Source organism: Bufo bufo, chromosome 4, assembly GCF_905171765.1.
Source record: "Bufo bufo chromosome 4, aBufBuf1.1, whole genome shotgun sequence".
NCBI classification, from domain to species: domain Eukaryota; kingdom Metazoa; phylum Chordata; class Amphibia; order Anura; family Bufonidae; genus Bufo; species Bufo bufo.
In genome coordinates, this window is record NC_053392.1 from 571773702 (window position 1) to 571796474 (window position 22773).

General features: G+C 46.0%; 1 protein-coding gene across 1 annotated transcript in view; it reads left to right on the top strand.

Moving 5' to 3' along the window:
• PREPL (prolyl endopeptidase like) overlaps positions 1-22773 on the top strand; it is an 85751-nt gene that overhangs the window by 31616 nt on the left and 31362 nt on the right. The window contains exons 2-6 of the mRNA XM_040430328.1: positions 3975-4167; positions 17145-17273; positions 18525-18591; positions 21325-21528; positions 21717-21840. Of these exons, the coding sequence (XP_040286262.1) occupies positions 4000-4167; positions 17145-17273; positions 18525-18591; positions 21325-21528; positions 21717-21840 (692 nt within the window). The 5' untranslated portion in view covers positions 3975-3999. The remainder of the gene's footprint in view (positions 1-3974; positions 4168-17144; positions 17274-18524; positions 18592-21324; positions 21529-21716; positions 21841-22773) is intronic.

The following is a 22773-nucleotide window of genomic DNA, read 5'->3' on the forward strand; positions in this document are numbered from 1 at the left end:
CATATCGCTAGGATATGCCCCCATTGTCTTATAGGTGTGGGTCCCACCGCTGAGACTCGCACCTATATCGAGAACGGGGCCCCGCAAGTGAAGGAGGGCGCACTGCGCATGCGCAGTCGCCCTCCATTCATTTCTATGGGGTCGCCAAAAATAGCCAAGCACTGGCTCGGCTATTTCCGTCGGCCCCATAGAAATGAATGGGAGCCTGGGCCGTGCATGCGCGATACGCTCCCATTCACTTTTATGGGAGCAGCGCTTGGTGGTGGACGGACCCCGGTAAATCTGAGGTCTTCCAGCCACAGCTCTCCCCTCTCCGTTCTCGTTATAGGTGTGGGTCCCACCACAATATGCCCCCATTGTCTGAGATGGGAATACCCCTTTAAGTTCAATGTTTTGTTAGTCGTCAGAATTTTATGTGATGGATCAGAACACAATAGTCTAAGTTGGTGAAGTGAAATGAGAAAAATATATATAAATAAAACTATTGTTTAGAAATAGAAAACAGATAACTGGCATGTGCGTATGTATTCACCCCCTTTGTTAGGAAGCCCATAAAAAGCTCTGGTGCAACCAGTTACCTTCAGAAGTCACATAATTAGTGAAATGATGTCCACCTGTGTGCAATCTGTGTCACATGATCTGTCCTCACATATACACATCTTTTTTTGAAAGGCCCCAGAGGCTGCAGCACCTAAGCAAGAGGCATCACTAGCTAAACACTGTCATGAAGACCAAGGAACTCTCCAAACAAGTAAGGGACAATGTTGTTGAGAAGTACAAGTCAGGGTTAGGTTATACAAAAAAAAAAAATATCCAAATCTTTGATCCCCAGGAGCACCATCAAATCTATCATAACCAAATGGAAAGAACATGGCACAACAACAAACCTGCCAAGAGACGACCACCCACCAAAATTCACGGACCGGGCAAGGAGGGCATTAATCCGAGAGGCAGCACAGAGACCTAAGGTAAGTCTGGAGGAGCTGCAGAGTTCCACAGCAGAGACTGGAGTATCTGTACATAGGACGACAATAAGCCGTACGCTCCATAGAGTTGGGCTTTATGGCAGAGTGGCCAGAAGAAAGCCATTACTTTCAGCTAAAAACAATAAGGCACGTTGTGAGTTTGCGAAAAGGCATGTGGGAGACTCCCAGAATGTATGGAGGAGGGTGCTCCGGTCCGAGGAGACTAAAATTGAACTTTATGTCCATCAAAGAAAACGCTATGTCTGGCGCAAACCCAACACATCACATCACCCAAAGAACACCATCCCCACAGTGAAACATGGTGGTGGCAGCATCATACTGTGGGAAACTGGTAACTGGTCAGAGTTGAGGGAAAGATGGATGGTGCTAAATAAAGTGATATTCTTGAGCAAAACCTGCACCACTCTGTGCGTGATCTGAGGCTAGGATGGATATTCACCTTCCGGCAGGACAATGACCCCAAACACACGGCTAAAACAACACTTAAGTGGTTTAAGGGGAAGCAAAACAAACATCTTCAAAGTTGTGGGCATGTTCTGTAAATTAAATGATGCAAATCCTCAAACAATCCATGTTAATTCCATGTAATTTTTGTGAGGCACCAAAATACGTCAAGGGGGTGAATACTTTTGCAAGGCACTGTATATGATCGAAAATGTACTAACCATGCGCAATGATCTTTCTCCTTTGACCTGAAAATAGGTCTCCGACCACACATCTTCCATGTCTCCCGTCCATACTACCCTCCTAAGTCTCCACCTTTCCTTTATCCCACCTCTTACTTTCTCCTATTCTTTATTGTGCTCTTCTCAGTTTACTAGATTTATACAGAGAACTGCTGATTCGTTACATATAAACCTGGTCCTATTCATGTTTATTTTATCTCTACTTTTTCTTTATTATTATGTCTATTCATATCTTTGTATCCACATATGGCAAAATATACGTTGAATTTTGAAAATGTCCCTTATAGAAGATATCCCATTACATATAGGTGGCAGAGTCAGTAACTCCGGAGGTCTTGTGTTGTAAGCTGCTCTGTTAGCACATCACAGTTTTCCGTAATTGTGATCCATCAGAAAAAAAAAAATTAATCCTTTTATTTTGACCATCAGTTATGCGGGTTCTGCATCTGCTTTAGCCATTTCTCATTTGAGATCCATTATTTTACCTCGTGGAGGATCTGACGAGTTAGAAGAACTGAAGACGAAACGGTGATGTGAACCCAGCCTTAGGGCCCATTCAAACGGCCGTAGTGCTTTGCGCATCCGCAAATTGCGGATCCTCAAAACACGGATACCGGATGTGTTCGTTCCGTAATTTGCGGACTGCACATGGCCGCAACCATAATAGAAAATGCTTATTCTTGTCCGAGCGTTTTGGCTCCTTCAGTAGTGCAATACTTCATATGTACCATTAGAATCTGCGGTTAGCCACAGCACACATTCCTGAATTACTAACATTCAGATCGACCAATAATTGATGAATATATGGACAGTGTGCTTAGGAGACTTGTCTGGGGGTTGTTATTCAATTATCATATATTGCAGGCTGTTATCTGTTTTTATGTGTTTTCATTTTGTATTTTTATTCATTTTGTATTTTTATCTTTCCTTTTCTCATGTAGTCATCTGCATGTTCTTTATACCAATTCATGTCTCGAGTGGCCTATCGTTATCGGAGGAAATTAATAATTTACAACTTTTCAACCAAAAAGTAATACCTTATATTTTATCAGTTATTCACCCCAACTGTATGTATTTTTCGGACTGCAAAATACGGATGATGTCTGCGATGCATCCTTTTTTTTTTTTCTTCTGTATGTCCTATACTTGCCGCAAAATGTAGTTCATGGACCCATTGAAGTCAGTTTTCAAACTAGCACCTGGATCTGAATTATTTTGTAATTTCATGTAATTAAAAAATTTTGCATAGCCACTGAGTTATTCCATAAAATGTCTCTGTATAGTGCCACATGCTGTTTATTTATTTTTTCTTATTTCTTTGACCTCACTGAGATGGCCGCACATGCTCAGTTTCATCTTTCAACTGCCTCCTGAGTTGTGATAGGAGGAGCATGGACACGCCCCCTTGAGCTGTCAGCTTGATATAAATCTATGGAGATCTCTGGATCCATGTGAGGTACAGGGCTGGTTCTAGCTTTGTTAGAAAGAGGTTGTCATGTTCTATATGTTGTGTCTGATTTTCATCTTTTACATTAGTCATGGAATAACCCCTTTAACGTCATTTTCCCAAGAACTGCAGTCGCAAGCGTCTGATTACTTGGTCCCACATGGTTTAAGAGAAAGAGGGTCCCATGTACTTCCATTCGAATGGAGTGGGGGTTGTGACGGGTGCTCCTGTATTCAACTCTTGTACTTGGCTCACAATAAGTGGAGTGGCAGTGTGCATGCCTGACCGCCGCTCTGTTCAAATGGAGTAAATACTCCTGTGAGATTTATCAAAAGTGGAGCAGTTGCCCTCAGCCAATCACATTCCCTTTTTTATATTTTCAGTGGCCATTTTTTATTGAACTTTGCAATCTGATTATTAGGGCCAACTGCTCCTGTTTTTTTTTTTTTTTTTTCTTCTTAAAGGCTCATGCACACGACCATATGTATTTTGCGGTCCGCCAAAAATACGGTTGAAGTCCGTGTGCATTCCGTATTTTGCGAACAATCCTATCCTTGTCCGTAATGCGGACAATAATAGGACATGTTCTATAGTTTTGCGGAACGGACATACGGAAACGGAATGTTCTATTTTTATAAATTTTTTTGCAGTGCGGAGGCACGGACAGAAACCCCATGGAAGCATTCCGTTCCGCACCGCCCTTCCGGATTGCGGTCCGCACTTGGCCGGTGCACGTATATTGCGGATAGGCTGTTTGCGGGGCGCAATACGGGCACGGCCGTGTGAATGAAGCCTAAGTCTTCTGTGTTTTTCTCCCCAGTGAATTAATATCTATGATACTATTCTGTCTTGCAGGTTTTGGCTATGAGCACTTGACGCAATGAAGATCCGGTTACTTGTGAGTTCAGCATCATGGTTTTTCTGCAGACATGGGACCCGAGCAGTAGAGCAAAAACTCTTCTTCACGTCTTGGCAGAATGGTTGCCTGACTGGTTACCGCAGAGAGTGGTCTAAAAGCAAATTACTAAGGGGACTGCACTCCTGGCAGGTAAAGATCATGTGTTGTTTTACATGTGCATCATCTTTAAAGAAGTAAAAAAATAAAAATCAGACATCCTATAGTACAGGGCTGGCCAATCTGCGGCTCTCCAGCTGTTGTAAAACTACAATTCCCACAATGCCCTGCTGTAGACTGATAGATGTAGGCTGTCTGGGCATGCTGGGCGTTGTAGTTTTGCAACAGCTGGAGAGCCACAGGTTGGCCATCCCTGCTATAGTACATGACGATCTCTTTCTAACAAAGCTAGAACCAGCCCTGTACCTCACATGGAACCAGAGATCTCCACATTCATTGCTCCAATTGCTCTGCTAGATTATCTTCAGCCTGGCAGCTCAGGGGGCTTCTCCATTCTGCTGCAGATCTCTCTCTGTAAGGCTACATGCACATGATAGTGAAAAATGGCCGTGTGACAGCTGTCACACGGCCATTTTTAGCACCGGTGAAAGTCTATGGGGCTATTCACATGGCCATTCTTTTAACGGCCAGTGAATAGTGTCCGTCCAAAAAATAGGACATGTCCTATTTTTGACCGTTTTCAATGCCGAACGGACCCCTTTGAAATCAATCGGGCCGTTTTTTAACGGCCGATTGACAGGAGTGCACCCATCTAACAGCTGTTAAAAACGGGTACACAGGCCATTTAGGGGTTAAAAAAAAAACTCGCCTCATTCGCGGAGCGGCAGTCTCTTCTCTCTTCATTGAGCAGGACCTGCCGAAGTACCATCTGCGTGGTGATGTAACCACGTGGGAGCGCGCAGTGACGTCATCGCGCACCTTCGGCAGGTCCCGTTCTGTGAAGAGAGAAGAGACTGCTGCAGCGCGAGCAAGTGGATAAGGTTTTTTGTTTTTTTTTGGTCTGTAGGACTTTATGGGGGCATTATATAAACCATGGGGGACATTATAAAGCTGGGGGCCCAAAAAAAAAAACCACACACTATGGGGGACATTATTTAAGATGGGGCCCTACATTGGGGGCATTATGAAAGCTGGGGACACTATACAAAAAATTATATACACTGTGGGGGACATTTTATTTAGCTGGGGGCCTACATGGGGGCATTATTAAAGCTGGGGGCACTATAAAAAAAAATTATATACACTGTGTGGGGGGCATTATTTTAGCTGGGGGGCCTACCATCACGGATGCGGACCCATTCACTTCAATAAGTCTGCAAATTCGGAATTGCGGAACGGCCGCACGGAACGGGACCCCTCGGAAGCACTATGGAGTGCAAATAGCGGGCCGCAATGCACGATCGCCGGCCGTAGGTCTGCCGCATCGGATCGCGGACCCATTCACTTTAATGGGTCCGCGATCCGGCCGTTCCGCAAAAAGATAGGACTTGTTCTATCTTTTTGCGGAATGGAAGTACGGGACGTAACCCCACGGAGGCACTCCGTAGTGCTTCCGAGGGGTCCGGTCCCGTGCGGCCGTTCCGCGATTCCGGATTTGCGGACCCATTGAAGTGATTGGGTCCGCATCCGTGATGCGGAATTCACACGGAACTGTGCCCGTGTATTGCGGCCCGCGATTTGCGGGCCGCAATACGGCCACGGATCACACACGTTCGTGTGAACTTAGCCTTAAACTGAGTGTGTGATTTAGCTCAGTGACACGGACAAAGAAATAAGCAAAAGAACAACCAGCAGGTGGCGATATACAGATACATTTTATTAAATAACTCAGTGACTATACAAAATTTTTAAATCCATGCAATTACAAAAGTATTCAGATTCAGGTGTTTTTGAGGATTCAAAAATATGTACAAATGGGATTTAAAGTGAACCTGTAACCGCTCCTGACATGAATGTTTTTGAATTTCCTATGTAATTTCACCTAGTAATACAAGAAAAGTAATAAAAGAGAATTATTAAAGGAAGGGTAATAAACTTTAAAAAAAAGTTATAAATTAATAAAACCATTTTTCCATTAAAAGTTTTTTTTATTTTGAAAAACATATGCACACATCTATTGCATTGCTATGGTTCTCCACTTAAACCGCCCTATAAACAACATAAAAAAAAAAAGCAAAACATAAAAAACAATTCTTTTGCATAAAATGTGCAATTTTTGTGCAAAAAAACTAATATAATTAAAGGGAGTCTGTCACCAGATTTTGACCTTATAGACCGCTTACATAGCGCTCTAGCATAGCAGTCTATATGATTCTAATGGTACCTTTGATGTTTTCTTGTGAAGTTCCCCCAAGGCAAAATCCGACTTTTATTCATATGTAAATTAGGGCTCGCAAGTGCCCAGGGGCGGCGTTCACCTCGTTGATGCCCAGGCTGTTCTGCCTCTTTTCGTCATATCCCCGCCCCAGCCTCTTCCTATGCCCGCCCCGCTCTTCCTTTGCGTCCTCCTTCTCTGCAGCGAGATCCCGCACCTGCGCTATCCATAGCTTTGCTGGGGCATCTCGCTGCAGAGAACTTGAGAAGGAGGACGCAAAGGAAGAGCGGGGTGGGCAGAGGAAGAGGCTGGGGCGGGGATATGACGAAAAGAGGCAGAACAGCCTGGGCACCAACGAGGTGAACGCCGCCCCTGGGCACTTGCGAGCCCTAATTTACATATGAATAAAAGTCTGTTTTTGCCGTCCTGCGGCCGGCCGGGTTATTCCTCCTGGACGCATCGGCGCGTCATCTCGCGAGACGCGAGATTTCCTGTGAACGCGCGCACACAGGAGTGCGCGTTCACAGGATCGGGAGGTAAACGAGTGGATCTACAGCCTGCCAGCGGCGATCATTCGCTGGCAGGCTGTAGATGCGATTTTTTTTTTTTAACCCCAAAAAGGTATATTAGACGCTGTTTTGTTAACAGCGTCTAATATACCTGCTACCTGGTCCTCTGGTGGTCCCTTTTGCTTGGATCGACCACCAGAGGACACAGGCAGCTCTGTAGCACCAAACACCACTACACTACACCCCCCTCCCCCTGTCACTTATTAACCCCTGATCACCCCATATAGACTCCCTTATCACCCCCCTGTCATTGATCACCCCCCTGTAAGGCTCCATTCAGACGTCCGTATGTGTTTTGCGGATCCGCAAAACACGGACACCGCGGATCCGCAAAACACTGACACCGGCAATGTGCTTTCCGCATTTTGCGGATCCGCACATTGCCAGAACTATATAGAAAATGCCTTTTCTTGTCCCCAATTGCGGACAAGAATAGGACATGTTCTATAGGCTCTACAAAAAACGCAGTGTTCGCCCGATCAGACCTGATCTTGTGCGCACACTTGTGTTCAGTCCGCCCCACCGCAGTTTTTCTGATCACTGCAAAAACAGCGTAAAATCGCTGCAGCGCTATAAAGATCACTTTTGAGGGGCATGGCGAGTTCATAGAAGATTTTATTATTTTATTTTGGCACAAGTTAGCGGAAATGTGTTTTTTTTTTTTTTTTTGTTTTGCTTTTTTTTTTTCTTACAAAGTCTCATATTCCACTAACTTGTGACAAAAAATTAAATCTCACATGAACTCACCATACCCCTCACGGAATCCAAATGCGTTAAAATTTTTAGACATTTATATTCCAGACTTCTTCTCACGCTTTAGGGCCCCTAAAATGCCAGGGCAGTATAAATACCCCACATGTGACCCCATTTTGGAAAAAAAGACACCCCAAGGTATTTCGTGAGGGGCATGGCGAGTTCATGTAAAATTTTATTTTTTTGTCACAAGTTAGTGGAATATGAGACTTTGTAAGAAAAATAAATAAAAAATAGTTTTCCGCTAACTTGTGCCAAAAAAAAAAAATATTCTAGGAACTCGCCATGCCACTTGTGGGGTATTTGTGGGGTATTTGTCACTTGTGGGGTATTTATACTGCCCTGGTATTTTAGGGGCCCTAAAGCGTGAGAAGTAGTTTGGAATCCAAATGCGTAAAAAAATGCCCTGTGAAATTTGTAAAGATTCTCATTGGAATTTGGGCCCCTTTGCGCACCTAGGCTGCAAAAAAGTGTCACACATGTGGTATCGCCATACTCAGGAGAAGTAGGGAAATGTGTTTTGGGGTGTCTTTTTACATATACCCATGCTGGGTGAGAGAAATATCTCTGTAAAATGACAACTTTTTATAAAAAAAATGGGAAAAGTTGTCTTTTTTACAGAGATATTTCTCTCACCCAGCATGGGTATATGTAAAAAGACACCCCAAAACACATTTCCCTACTTCTCCTGAATATGGCGATACCACATGTGTGACACTTTTTTGCAGCCTAGGTGCGCAAAGGGGCCCAAATTCCAAAGAGTACCTTTAGGATTTCACAGGGCATTTTTTACGCATTTGGATTCCAAACTACTTCTCACGCTTTAGGTCCCCTAAAATGCCAGGGCAGTATAAATACCCCACAAGTGACCCCATTTTGGAAAGAAGACACCCCAAGGTATTCCGTGAGAGGTATGGTGAGTTCATGTAAAATTTTTATTTTTTTGTCACAAGTTAGTGGAATATGAGACTTTGTAAGAAAAAAAATATATTTTAAAAAAATTAATAAATTTCCGCTAACTTGTGACAAAAAATAAAAACTTCCATGAACTCACTATGCCCATCAGCGAATACCTTAGGGTGTCTACTTTCCGAAATGGGGTAATTTGTGGGGTGTTTCTACTGTCTGGGCATTGTAGAACCTCAGGAAACATGACAGGTGCTCAGAAAGTCAGAGCTGCTTCAAAATGCGGAAATTCACATTTTTGTACCATAGTTTGTAAACGCTATAACTTTTGCGCAAACCAATAAATATACACTTATTGCATATTTTTTTTATCAAAGACATGTAGAACAATAAATTTAGAGAAAAATTTATATAGAAATGTAGTTTTGTTTTTTTGCAAAAATTTGAGTCAATTTCGATTAATAACAAAAAAGTAAAAAGGTCAGCAGCAATGAAATACCACCAAATGAAAGCTCTATTAGTGAGAAGATAAGGAGGTAAAATTCAGTTGGGTGGTAAGTTGTATGACCAAGCAATAAACAGTGAAAGTAGTGTAGTGCAGAATTGTAAAAAGTGGTCTGGTCATTAAGGGGGTTTAAGCTAGGGGAGTTGAGGTGGTTAAGCTAGGGGAGCTGAGGTGGTTAAAATGCACTGTAAAAGTCAAATATTTAAAGTGCAAAAAAAAATGGCTGAACTTTTTTTTTTTTTTCATTAAACACTCCCTGCCCCGCCCCCCCCAAAAAATAAAATAAAAACTAATAGATATGTGTTTCAAAATGGGTTCACTAAAAAACACAATACGACCTGCCAAAAACAAGCTCTGGTATGGCTGCATCGGCAAAAAATAAAAAGTTACCGGTATTGCCTGTAAAAAATATTCAAGAAAAAATGTAAGTGCCCTCAAATTGAAAATAATAATTTTTCTCGTGAATGGCATTGGGGGACACAGCACCATGGATATATGCCCAGCTGCCACTAGGAGGCTGACACTAGAAAGAAAAAAAAAGTGTTGGCTCCACCCAAATGGGCTATAACCTCTGCACAGACACTAAACTAACCAGCTTTAGTCTAGTGTCCGTAGGAGGCAGACATGACCTGCTGTTTTTTTTTTTACATGTCTTGCTGTTTTTTTTATTTTTATTATTTTAATATTTTTTTTTTCTCGTCTGCAGGTCTCAGCCTGCTGCAGGATGGGGCTCCATCGTGGTTATCCACTTTAGTTGCACCCCATTCGGGCGCGTACTCGGAGTACCTCGCCGGTCACCCAGTCCCCCATACTGCATCCGCAGTGGCATGCCGGCAATCCCACATCTGTGACGAGTTTGCCGAAGGGGTGACCCTGCGGCACCTGAAGACGCCCCATGGGGTTTAAGGTTAGTTCCCCTCCTTCGGTCTGGCGGTGCTCCATCTCCCGGGCCCTCTTCTACCTTTTAGTCCCCAGGTTCTGCCTTGTCCTCGGGACCCTGGTGCTCTTTTTTCCCCCAGTTTTTCCCTCCCTGAGCGTCGCTTCTCCCCAGGAGCCCCACTCACCCACCCCCCTCGCTTCCCAGGCCTTTTCCTTGATCCCTCTCTGCTCTTGCGAGGGGTCTTCTTCCCTTCCTATCCCAATTTAGCGCTGGCTTTTGCATACTTTTTGCCGGCTTTTATTCTGGGCATCCATCTTGTCAGTACTCCTGAGGGACGCTTTCCAGATCTCCCTGCAGCCTTCCTGGCACTCTAATCCAACTGCTGCAGCACCTCTTCGGGGACACAGCGCCTGGGGTCCAGTAGGACAGCCTCTGGCTGGCTGATTTTCCTTTTTTTCAGGCTCCCAACCAGTCCTCATGTCCTCTTCCAGAGAAGACGCCCATCCCCAGCCTCCCCTTGGGGTCGCCACGTTTTATTTCTGCGCCCGTTGTAAAAGTAAAAGTTGCCATGCGGTCAACCTGATCCTGTTTGTGCTCAGAGCCTTTCCCCCAGACCCTCTCGGGACGCTCTGACCACCCCTTCTGGGTCGGTTTCTCCTGAATGGGCTGCCTCCCTGTCCCAACCCATAGGGAACCTTGCCCGACTCTCCTAGTCCATCGTTGAGTCACTGGTACCGCTTACCTGCCCAGATTGCAGCCGCCTCGGTCCCTCCCAGGGACTCCTCACCGGAAGGGGCACGCTACGTTCCGAGACCAGGTCCCGCAAATGACCTCGGGTCATCACAACCATGTCCCGTTCATCCTCTGGTCACTCCCAGGACATGGCGGAGGCTGGCGATGAATCCTCCCCTGCCGCACCTTCTGCCGCCCCGGGGGACACCTCTGACTCTTATTCCGGATCGGAGCAGAGCACAGCCCTGTCAGCGGCCATGCAGGATCTCATCAGGGCAGTTAGGGATGCTCTCCACGTGCAGGAAGACCCCTCCTCTTCGGCTCAGGAATCTGTGTCTTTCTGCTATTCCCGGCGCCCCGCTTAGGGAAAACCAAACCTTGCGGATCTGGATGCACTCCTGGCCAAGGAGTGGCATCATCTGGATAGGCGTCTTCAGCCCGCTAACAGCTCGACGTCCTCTTTCCCTATTCCAAGGAGTCTATTACTACGTGGTCTGTCCCTCCTCAGGTAGACCAACAAGTGGCCCGACTTGCTAAGGCTACCACCCTTTCTTTGGCCGACGCGTCCTCCTTGTCTGATCCGTTGGACAAAAGATGTACTCATTGTCCAAGTCTGCATTAGTCGCAGCGGGTTTCGATATCCATCTATCCTTTGCTGCGTCATGGGTGGCTAAGGCCTGTGTGGTATGGGCCAAACAGCTTGTTCAGTCCTTATCCCCGGATTCTAGTCAAGGGGAGCACCATCTCCTTGCTTCTCATCTTCTCCAGGCATCCCGGGACCTTTGTGATGCTTCCCTGGAATCGGCACTCCGTTCTGGCAGGGCGGCTGCCAACTCTGTGGCCATTTGCCACACTGTTTGGCTTTGTGCCTGGGCAGCGGATGCCGCCTCCAAAAAGGCGCTCCTATCTCTCATTTTTTACTTTCCTGGGTGATAGGCTTTTCGGGAAACGTTTGGAGGAGCTTATATCTGAAGCCACGGGTGGGAAAAGTTCTCTCCTGCACCAGAACCGTCCCCGCCGCCGCCGTCCTATGTCGTCATCGAGATCTCAGCGCTTTCGCTCCTTTTGGGATTCCTCTTCCAGTCAGCCCTCCTGGCACTCCCGCCCTAGGACTTCCAAACCCTAGTCTGCAAAGCAGTTATCTGCATGACTGGTTTTCCCAGCTCAAGTTGCCCCCTCGAGTGGGGGGGGGGGGGGGGCGGTTGCTCTCCTTTCAGGAGCAATGGAGCACAAGTGTGGACGATGCCTGGGTTCTGGAGAATGTGTCCTCCGGATACAAGATAGAATTCGGGTCGGTTCTTTCAGTCGTCTCCACCCAGGTCCCCCTCCCGGGCGGCCGCTTTTTTTCAGGCCAATCATTCACTTCATGCTCACGGAGTGATTTTGTTTCCGTCTCGACCCGGCCTTGGAGCGTTTTCAGGGGTATTACTCCAAGAAGGACGGTTGCCTTCGCCCCATTTTGGATCTGAAGGCGCTTAATTACTTTGTCTGCCACTTTTGAATGGAGTCCCTCATGTCGGTTATTGCTTCCCTCGAGGGGGGCCAGTTTGTCGTTTATCGACATCCGAGTCACCTACCTGCATGTCCCCATAGCTATGTCTCATCAGAGGTACATTCGCTTTGCGGTAGGTTCTCTGCCTTTTCAATTCGTGGCGTTGCCCTTCGACCTGGTGTCCGCCCCAAGGGTCTTTACCAAGGTGTTGGCTCCCCTTGTCGTACTTCTCTGTGCCAGGGGAGTTGCCATAATACCCTACCTGGATGATCTTCTGGTGAAGGCTCCATCCCGGGAGGACCACCTGTCCAGCCTCCACATCACCATGTCCATGCTGTCCCAGTTTGGCTGGCTGGTAAATTACTCCAAGTCCTTCCTTGTTCCCAGCCAGAGGATGGAATTCCTAGGCATGGTCCTTGACACTCGCCTTGGCCAAGTGTTCCTTCCTCAGGACAAGGTAGTGGCTCTCCAGTCAGGTCTCCAGTCTCCTCTGTCCATCAGGGTGTGCATGCGCGTCCTCGGCCGGATGGTTGCCGCCTTCGAGGCCGTTCCTTACGTCCAATTCCACACCCGATCCCTTCAGCTCTCTATTCTTGCCCGGTGGAACAAGTCTCCGTCAGGCCTCGATCACCCGTTCCGCCTGTCCCCTCAGGTTATCCGGGACTTGCACTGGTGGCTGAACCTGCTAACAGTCTCCCTCGGCAGATCCTTTCTTCCCCTCTGTTGGCAGGTGATCTCCACAGATGCCATCATGGCAGGTTGGGGGTCAGTCTTCGGGTCTCTCACTGCCTAGGGTCAGTGGTCGATAAGGGAGAGCTCCCTACAGATCAATATTCTGGAGCTCGGGGCCATTTACCTAGCCCTGTCCTGGGGGAAGCAGAAGCACGCCAGTCCTGAAGGAAGCCTCTCGCATCCTGCCTCTCGCATTCCCGCTCTCTCCGCGGTCTACATCCCCGGGGTCGACAATTTGGCAGCCGACTTCCTCAGTCGCCAGCGCCTTGACCCGAGCTAGTGGTCTCTACATCCAGAGGTGTTTCACCAGCTCTGTCAGTGTTGGGGAATCCCAGACGTGGATCTCTTCGCCTCCCGTCTGAATCACAAGCTCCCGCTTTACGTCGCCAGGTCTCAGGATCCTCAGGCTCTGGCGGTAGACGCCTTAGTGCTCCCTTGGTCCCAATTTAGTCTCCTGTATCTCTTCCCTCCCCTTCCGCTTCTTCCTCGGTTACTCAAACGCCTCAAAATGGATGGGGTTCCGGCAATGTTAATGGCTCCAGACTGGCCCCACAGGGCGTGGTACGCAGACCTCGTCTTCCTGCTCGCCGACGCCCCTTGGCGGATGCCTCTGGGTCCTGACCACCTTTCTCAAGGTCCGCTACTCCACCCGAGTTTACCTCGGCTTCGTTTAACGGCGTGGCTGTTGAGGCCGTGGTCCTGAGGTTCCGCGGTCTCTCCAAATCAGTCATTCAGACTATGCTTCATGCATGCAAACCCCGGTTGGCCAGGATCTACCATCGTACCTGGAAGGCCTATTTTGCTTGGATGAATCTGGTGAGGTTCACCCTCTGCTTTTTTTCAGTCTTTAGGATTCTTGCCTTTCTTCAGGCCAGCCTTGAGAAAGTTCTCCAGCTGGCCTCCCTCAAAGGTCAGGTCTCGGCCTTGTCTGTTCTTTTCCAAAGGCGCTTGGCTTCTTGTTCCCAGAAAATACTGTACAGGTAGCACTACTGCGTCTGGTCTCCTGGATGGGTGCTCTCAGCCAACAGATTCACCCCATCTATAAAAAAGCTAAATGTCAAAAAGAGGCTGGACACTCGCTATACCTGGAGTAAGTGGCACTTTAATTTTTAGAATAGTCAGATACGATAAAAAACATAAGTAACATATACAATGTTTAAAACCCGCAGTAAATGCATATAACCTATAAAAAATCACAATAAATAAAAGAATTGAGGTCTGGCCAGACTTTAAAGGGCTTCTGTCACCCCGCAAACACCAATTTTCAGTTTTTGACCTAATATATTTGCTTATGTTTACAGATTCGATATATACCCCGGACTTTAGTGATATGTAAATTTCTTCACTACTAGCAAGTTGGGCGGACTTGCTGGTAGCCGCCGCATCCTCTGTCAGAAAAAACGCCCCCTCCTCCACTTGATTGACAGGGCCAGCGAGCGCTCTCATCCTCCAGCTGGCCCTGCCTGCAGCTCAAATCCCGCGCCTGCGCCCTACCGGTCGTCATTCGGCGCAGGCGCTCTGAGAGGACGCTCACTTGGCTGCCCCTTCCTCAGTGCGCCTGCGCCGATGTCAGCCCTACACCCGGAAGAGAAGACTTCTCTTCCGGGTGTAGGGCTGACATCATCGGTGCAGGCGCACTGAGGAAGGAGCAGCCAAGCGAGCTTCCTTCTCTCAGAACGCCTGCGCCTAATGACGACCGGTACGGCGCGGGATTTGAGCTGCAGGCAGGACCAGCTGGAGGATGAGAGCACTCGCTGGCCCTCTCAATCAAGTGGAGGAGGGGGCGTTTTTTCAGACAGAGGATGCGGCGGCTACCAGCAAGTCCGCCCAACTTGCTGGTAGTGAAGAAATTTACATATCACTAAAGTCCGATTTTTACTGAAATTACACCACAGCCTGAGGTAAGAGGGGTAAATATCGAATCTGTAAACATTAGCAAATATATTAAGTCAAAAACTGAAAATTGGTGTTTGGGGGGTGACAGAAGCCCTTTAAAACAATGTTCTCCAATAAGACCTGATTTTTGGGAGGATCTGTCTAAAATCTGTTCTTACTGCAATATAGCCTTCGATCTAATAATCGCATAGAATTTCATGCGTTTCCACAATGTTCGCATAAAAATTCTGCGGATGTCCACCGTCCATATTCAAATGTTCTTAGAACCGTATCAATCGATTTAAATATCAATATTCGAGTCAAACTGAACAATCGACTTCACAACCAACACAATTATTTTTGTTATCCTCTATATGGTGCGTTTACTCATAAGCCAGGTCGATCACGGGCGGATTTCAGTGTATAGACTGCGGCGTCCCGCGTGGTAGTTGCACCAGGCCCCCCGCTCCTGCTTACTCACGTGAGTGTCGAAAGTTTCACCAGAGGTATGTAGTGTATCGGAAGTGTTGGTTTCTACTGTGATGTTGAAGTTTCACAGTCTCGATTTGCAGTGATCTTTATCTTTATCCCCATCTACTTTAAACAAATATTTTCCCAACTGGCGCCAGTGACTTTATACGAATTTCCGGTTCTTAGGATATCACGAACTTGTAATATATTTGCGACCTTTTTCCATGAATACAAAAAAGGCTGTAGAATACGGTGGTCTTTGTGTTGTACAGGAGGAACCAAACGCGTTTCGGGGCTCTAAGTGGCCCCTTCCTCAGTGGTTAAACTGTCCTCTATGTTCATATCCTTATATAGGGAAATTGGGATATACAAATTGTGGGATGGATCTAGCCCACATCAAACTGTGGAATGGATTAGACCTGGATCGGATGTCCTTTTATTTCTTATTTATTTCGCATTCCACCCATAGTTGAGCTTTTTCCTGTTGCGTTTTCCATCCAGCATAATAAATGGGTTATTTGAAAAATATGACACCAAAAAAATTATCTAATAAACGCTTATGCGATATCAATGCGTTTTCAGTGCGTTTTTAGTAAAAAAAAAAAAAAAAACATTGCGAAAACCAAATAAATGCTAAATATGAACAGATAAAATGTGAATAATAATCCGGTAAAGTATAAACTCCCAAATTTTCCTTCACGGGGTGGCTCATGGCAACCCTCCCTTCCGTTCTCTGGTGGAACACTGGGATTTGAATTTGGTCCAAGATGCCCTTCATTCCTCTCCCTTCGAGCCCACATTAATGAGGAGATTGTCCTACCTTCGTTCTGTCCCAACCCCTATCATCCCAGAGAGCGGTCTCTCCACCATCTGGATGTGGTTCGGGCGCTTCGACTGTATCTCCAGTTAATAGAGTCCTTCCGGCAAACTGACTCCCGCTTTGTCATCTTTAAGGGCTCACGTAAGGGTTTTTTAAGCCTCCAAGGCTACCATCTCCCGCTGGATTAGGTCGGCTGTCAAGGAAGCTTATGTGGCGAATGGGTTTGCGAGCCCCCCTTCCGGTTGACTGCTTACTCCACTAGGGCGGTTGGGGCATAATAAGCGGTCCGGCATCTAGCCTCTGCTTCCCAGGTCTGCAAGGCCGCCACCTGGGCCTCAGTTCACACCTTCTCCAGATTCTACCATATTCATTCCTTGGCCTCTGCTGATGCCAGTTTCGGTCGCAAGGTTCTGCAAGCGGCTGTGTGCTAGGTTCTTCACATGGCTGTTTCTTTCCACCCTTGGGGACTGCTTTGGAAAGTCCCATGGTGCTGTGCCCCCCAATGCCATTCACGAGAACTGGATTTTTGTACTTACCGTAAAATCCTTTTCTCGTTTGATGCATTGGGGGACACAGATCCCACCCTTTGTTTTTTTTCTTCGTTCAGGTTTTCCGGATTTCCCGAGACCCTTTGATAATGGTCCTCTTTCTGGTTTAGGACATATTGGCTTCACCGTTCATCTGGTTTTTTGATGCTCCTACTGCTTTCGGACCAACTGGTTAGTTTAGTGTCTTTGTTGAGGGTATAGACCATTTGGGTGGAGCCAACACTTTTTTTCTTACTAGAGTCAGCCACCTAGTGGCAGCTGGGCATATATCCATGGTGATGTGTCCCCCAATGCATCCAACGAGAAAAGGATCTTACGGTAAGCACAAAAAAAAAAATATATATAAATATATAAATATATAAATATATATATATATATATATATATATTAATATTATTTTTTATTTTTTTTTGCAAAATCGCCCAGCCCTACTTATAAGTATGTTAATGCTATTCTGTAAAACATAATTGTCACTGTAATTATACGGTTTAATTTTTTTTTAAACGACAAAGGCCTTGTTAGATTGTGAACGGAAACGCTGGGAGGCAGCCTGTGTGACGTACCAAGATCTGACTGAAGTTCTGATGAAACGGCTTGAGGAGATGCATCAGAAGTATCCGATAAGAGCAGAACGCAACATGGTGAGTAGGGAGATTGGGGGGAAATTTATCAAAACTAGTGTAAAGGGAAACTGGCTTAGTTGCACCTAGCAACCAATCAGATTCCACCTTTCATTTTCCAAAGGAGCTGTCCAAAATGAAAGGAGGAATCTGATTGGTTGCCAGGGGCAACTAAGTTAATTGTCCTTTACACCAGTTTTGATAAATCTCCTCAAATCATAAAGTTGGAACAGTATTTTGTTGGCATTTTTCTATGTGGGGCAAAGAGTTAGTGTATTCTCGCCCCCCACATATATACAGTATATACTCGGCTCTGGCTGTTTGTAATATAAAACAGCCCAGGCAGGCGAAGGGAGCGTGACAACCTCCTCCTCTTCATCCTCCTCACCCCCTCCCTTCTCTGTATTAATTTTGGAGCTTTATTGCTAGGTAATGGGTTGCATTCCACTCTTAGACACTAGTCGCAGTGCCAGATTAAAGTTTGGGAAGGCCCCTGAGCAAAATATCTGAATTTTTAGTACAGGCAAAATAATAGCTCATAAATAGCTCACTATTGTTTTGCCATCAGAATCCCAAAACTAATGCAGACCCTAAAATGTATTCAGACCCCAGCAGCCCGCACTGACGTGCACAGACTGAGAAGATCTGGTAGAACCGTCCTTAACCTCTGGGCGGGTAGACATTGACAGAGAGTGGATGAGGCTGGACATACTCATCATAATGACTACATTCCCTCCCCGGCTGCCCACTACTTTCTGAAGTCTGCGCAGCTTCGTTTGCACTGTGTACTCTGTCTCCAGCGTATGCACAGTATAAACAAGGGCTGAAATCCGTTTGCATTCAGAGATGATGCTGCTGACCAATTTTGCAGAGTGCAGTAAATTTATGGACTGTTGCTAATCACGATCCCACCCGTGCGCCTAGACATCTTATACAGACAGCACCCACCACTCATACTCGGGGCGCATTCACGTGCCATGTTTAGAGGTCCGCAAAACACGGATGCATTACACAAATTACGGAACTGACGGCTCATTATAGAAATGCCTATTCTTGTCCGTGATTGCGGACAAGAATAGGACATGCTCTTTCTGTCTTGCTGGCCTGCGGAAGAGAACAACGAAATGAATGGGTCCGCACCTGTTCTGCAAAATTGGTCATCTGAAAGAGCCCTTACTGTGATTTTTAACCCCCCTCCTCCAATTGCTCCCCAGCAATAGCTTAATTCATTCTGCCGTATATTCATGGATATGTCAATTTCTTAACTTGCAGATTAAACATGGAGATTACACATATTTTGATGAGGACAACTACATCTATCGCTTTCAGGAAAGCATTGGTAATATAACGTGGTGATCTAATTTTTTATATTCTTATGTTGCGGTTAAATTTTTGCGTAATAAACCTAAAAGTTGATTTGTGACCCTGCTAGGAATTGTGCAGCCGACGGTTCTGCTGAACAGAGCTTGGGTCACCAATGGGGATCAGTTCACTGGAACCATAGGGGGCACAGATCTTGTGCTCATAATATGAACCATAAAGAAGCAGAAGGCTCCGTGCTATGCCATCCCTCGTCCCCATGCAGGGCAGCGGTGTGTCGGCGGCAGATCGCTATTACATTTTTCCTTTTAACAAATCAGCCGTAATGATGCCGAAAGAGTTACTATTTTTGCAGTACAAGGAAATACCCATCTAAAGTATGCCGTAAGTGTGCGATCAGACACCCCACCAATAATACAATTGATTCATTGTGAAGTAAAATCCAATTTATTGAAGAAAAATTTAAAACATTTTCACCTTTTAAGACTTCTGGACCAATGCGTTTCCACTCGTGGTGTAAGACCGCCATGCAGTAGAAACGCATTGATCCTGGAGTCTTACAGGTGAAAATGTTTTAATATTTCTTCAATATATTGGATTTTGTCAAACTGCATTAATTCTAATATTCCCCGTTCCAAGTATCTGAGCAGAAATAAGATTCCATGCGTGGCACCTTTAACCCCTTAAGGACTCGGCCCTATTTCACCTTAACCCCTTCACGACTGCAATCTGTATATATACGTGATAGTTGCACATGCCCCGTGCAGCTACCACGTATATAAACGTTCTGGCAGCTCTTTAATCCAAGCGCTGCTGCTGTCACGGACAGCATACAGTGCAGTAATGCCGGCAAGGGACCAATCAGAGTGGCCCCTTGCCGGAAATCGATCCGATTGGTTAATCTGTGCAGACTAACCAATCGGATCGAGGCAGTGTTAAAATGCCGGTTTCAGGCTCTGATCTGCGCTCTGCAGATCAGAGCCTGAAATCAGGTAATGTGTCCTGAAGCCCCCGATCTGTGGCCCCTTCTTGAAGCCCCCGATCTGTGCCCCCTTCTTGAAGCCCCCGATCTATGCCCCCTTCTTGAAGCCCCCGATCTGTGCCCCCTTCTTCTCCTTGTCCTTCTTCTTATCCTGCCCCCGATGCGGTCCTCCCCCTCCTGCCCCGATCTGTAATTTGTAAAATGCTGCCCCCCCTCCCCCCTTTCCAGCGCTGCCCCCGATCGGTCCCCCTTCTGTGTGTGATGGCGGCGGCTCCATTCCTGAGCCGCCGCCATCAGCAGCGTGTGTCAGCTCTATGCTGACACTGCTGTAACCCCATAGATGCCGCAGTAGCGGCATCCATGGGGTTAATAGAGGGAGGGGGCTCCCTCTCTCAACCATCAGGGCTGCTGCGATCGCAGAGCCCGATGGTTCCCATGGCAATCGGGCGCTTTGCAAAGGCGTCCGGTTGCCATGGCATAGGCGTCTGGTGCTGCCACCTACAGGGCATCTGATTGTATTATACTTTGCAATGCAAGAGCATTGCAAAGTATAGTACAACCATCAGCCCCACTGGATCTTCAAGATCCAAGAGGGAACTGATAAAAAAAAAAGTGAAAAAAATGAAAATAAATAAATAAAAATGTAAAAAATAAATTGCCTTTTCCTATGAAAAAAAAAACACACATATTAGGTGTCACCGCGTCCGTAACGACCATCTCTATAAATATATCACATCATCAACCCCGTCCAATAAACACCATAAAAAATAAAATATAAAAACGGTGTAAATAAATAAGCTATTTTTGTCACCTTACATCACAAAAAGTGCAACACCAAGCAATCAAAAAGGCATATATACCCCAAAAAATGAGCTCATATTTAAGACAATCGCCCAAAAAATAAAAAAGCTATGGCTCTCAGACTATGGAGACACTAAAACATCATTTTTTTTGGTTTCAGAAATGCTATTATTGTGTAAAACTTAAATAAATAAGAAAAAGTATACATATTGGGTATTGCCGCGTCCGTAACGATCTGCTCTATAAAACTGTCACATGACCTAACCCCTCAGATAAACGCTGTAAAAAAAAAAAAAACTGTTCCAAAACAGCCAATTTTTTGGCCACCTTGCCCCATAAAGTGTAATAATGAATGATCAAAAAATCATATGTACCCAAAAATGGTACCAATAAGAACCTCAACTCTTTCTGCAAAAAACGAGCCGATCGGTAGAAAACTAAAAAACATATGGCGTTCAGAAAACCAATCCAGCAAATTTTTAAATTTTTTGGGTAAATTTGGGATTTTTTCATAAATAAAGGTGATATATATTGACTCAAATTTATGACTGTCATGAAGTACAATGTGTCATGAGAAAACAGTCTCAGATTGGCTTGGATAAGTAAAAGTGTTCCAAAGCTATTACCACATAAAGTGACGCATGTCAGATTTGTAAATTTTGACCTGGACATTGGGGCATCAATGACCTTTGGTCATGAAAGGGTTAAGGACTTGTCACATCACTGATCAGTCACATGCCACTTGGGGACACGTCACAGTGGAGGCCAGTCATTGGGTGTAGCACATGACCCTGTCCGGAAGTTTACATTGCCGAGGGCCAGAAGATTGCCGAACGGAGCAATGGGGGAAAAAAGGGAGTATGGATTTATTTTTTTTGCTAGGTACATCGCGCTGCTGGAGAAAGCTAAAGCGTCCTGTTGGCTGGGCACATTTCAGATTCAGAAGTCTGTTTAATGAATTCCTTACAGGAGAAGATAGCATAGAGACTCTCTTCAGCCCTGAGGATGCTGGGTTACAGGAATACGTAATTCAGCGCATCCGGATTTCTCCTGCACAGACTTATTTGGCTGTTACTCTGAAAAGCTTGGATCGTGAAGAGGCCACCTGTATAGTGGTGAGGATGGAGGGACAGCCGCAAGTAGTATGCAGTATACCCAATGTCTTTAGTTGTGGTAAGTGAGACCGCCATATCAATGGAGCATGTGTCAATCCCTTTTAATATCTATGCCAGCGTTGCACCAGTATTAAAATCTGTTTTTTATATTTTATGAATAAATCCGCAAACCTAGTGGTAGCTTCCACTGTGTACTGACGGATGACGCTTGACTATTGAGGTCTGATTGCTTGGTCTTCTCTGCAGAGTGGGTTACAGATAACGTCCTATTTCACACGAGGCAGGATAATCTCCAGTGCCGTTCTGTGTATGCAGCAGAATTCAGTGGAGAAAGTACCACCAGACTGGTTTATCACGAGAAGGATCCCAGGTAACTGCAGGTGAACCTTCCTCCTCCACTTTTGCTATATTGATGACCTCTCCTCGGGAGAGGTCATCAATATCCGATCAACGGGGACCTGATTCCCGGCGCCCCTGCCGATCAGCTGTTTTAAACGGGTATTCCCATCTGCGACAATGCGGCATATCGCTAGGGTATGCCCACATTGTCTGATAGGTGCAAGTCCCACCGCTGGGACCAGCACCTATATCGAGAACAGAGCGGGAAAGTGGTGGCTGGAGAAGCACACGCCCTATAAAAGTGAATGAGAGCGCACCGCATTTGCATGGCCACCGCTCCCATTTATTTCTATGGGGCTGACGGAAATAGCCTAGCCAGTGTTCGGCTATTTTCTGCAGCCCTAAAGAAAATAATGGAGGGCAGCCGTGCGTGCGTGGTGAGCCCTCCTTCACTTTCCTAGCGATATGCCCCCATTGTCTGAGATGGGAATACCTCTTTAAGAGAAGGCAGCACTCGTGTGAGCGTTTTGTTGTCGTCGACATTGCATCGGTGAGCAGTGTAATTACATCTCCTCCATTCACTTCACTGAGACGGCGCCCTCCTATTCAAGTGTAACTTTTTTCAACTTTGTACAGTTCCGTGCAAAAGACTTAGGCAGCTATGGGGAAAATGCAGCAAAGTAAGAATGCTTTCAAAAATAGAGGCGCTAATAGTTTACTTTTATCGATTAGCAAAATGCAAAGTGAATGAACAAAAGAGAAATCTAAATCCAATCAATATTTGGTCTGACCGCCCTTTGCCTTCATAACATCATCAGTTCTTCTAGAGACACTTGCACAGTTTTTGAAGGAACTCTGCAGTTGCTCCAAACAACATCTTGGAGAACTAACCACAGATCTTCTGTGGATATAGACTTACTCAAATCCTTCTGTCTCTCCATGTAATCCCAGACAGACTGGATGA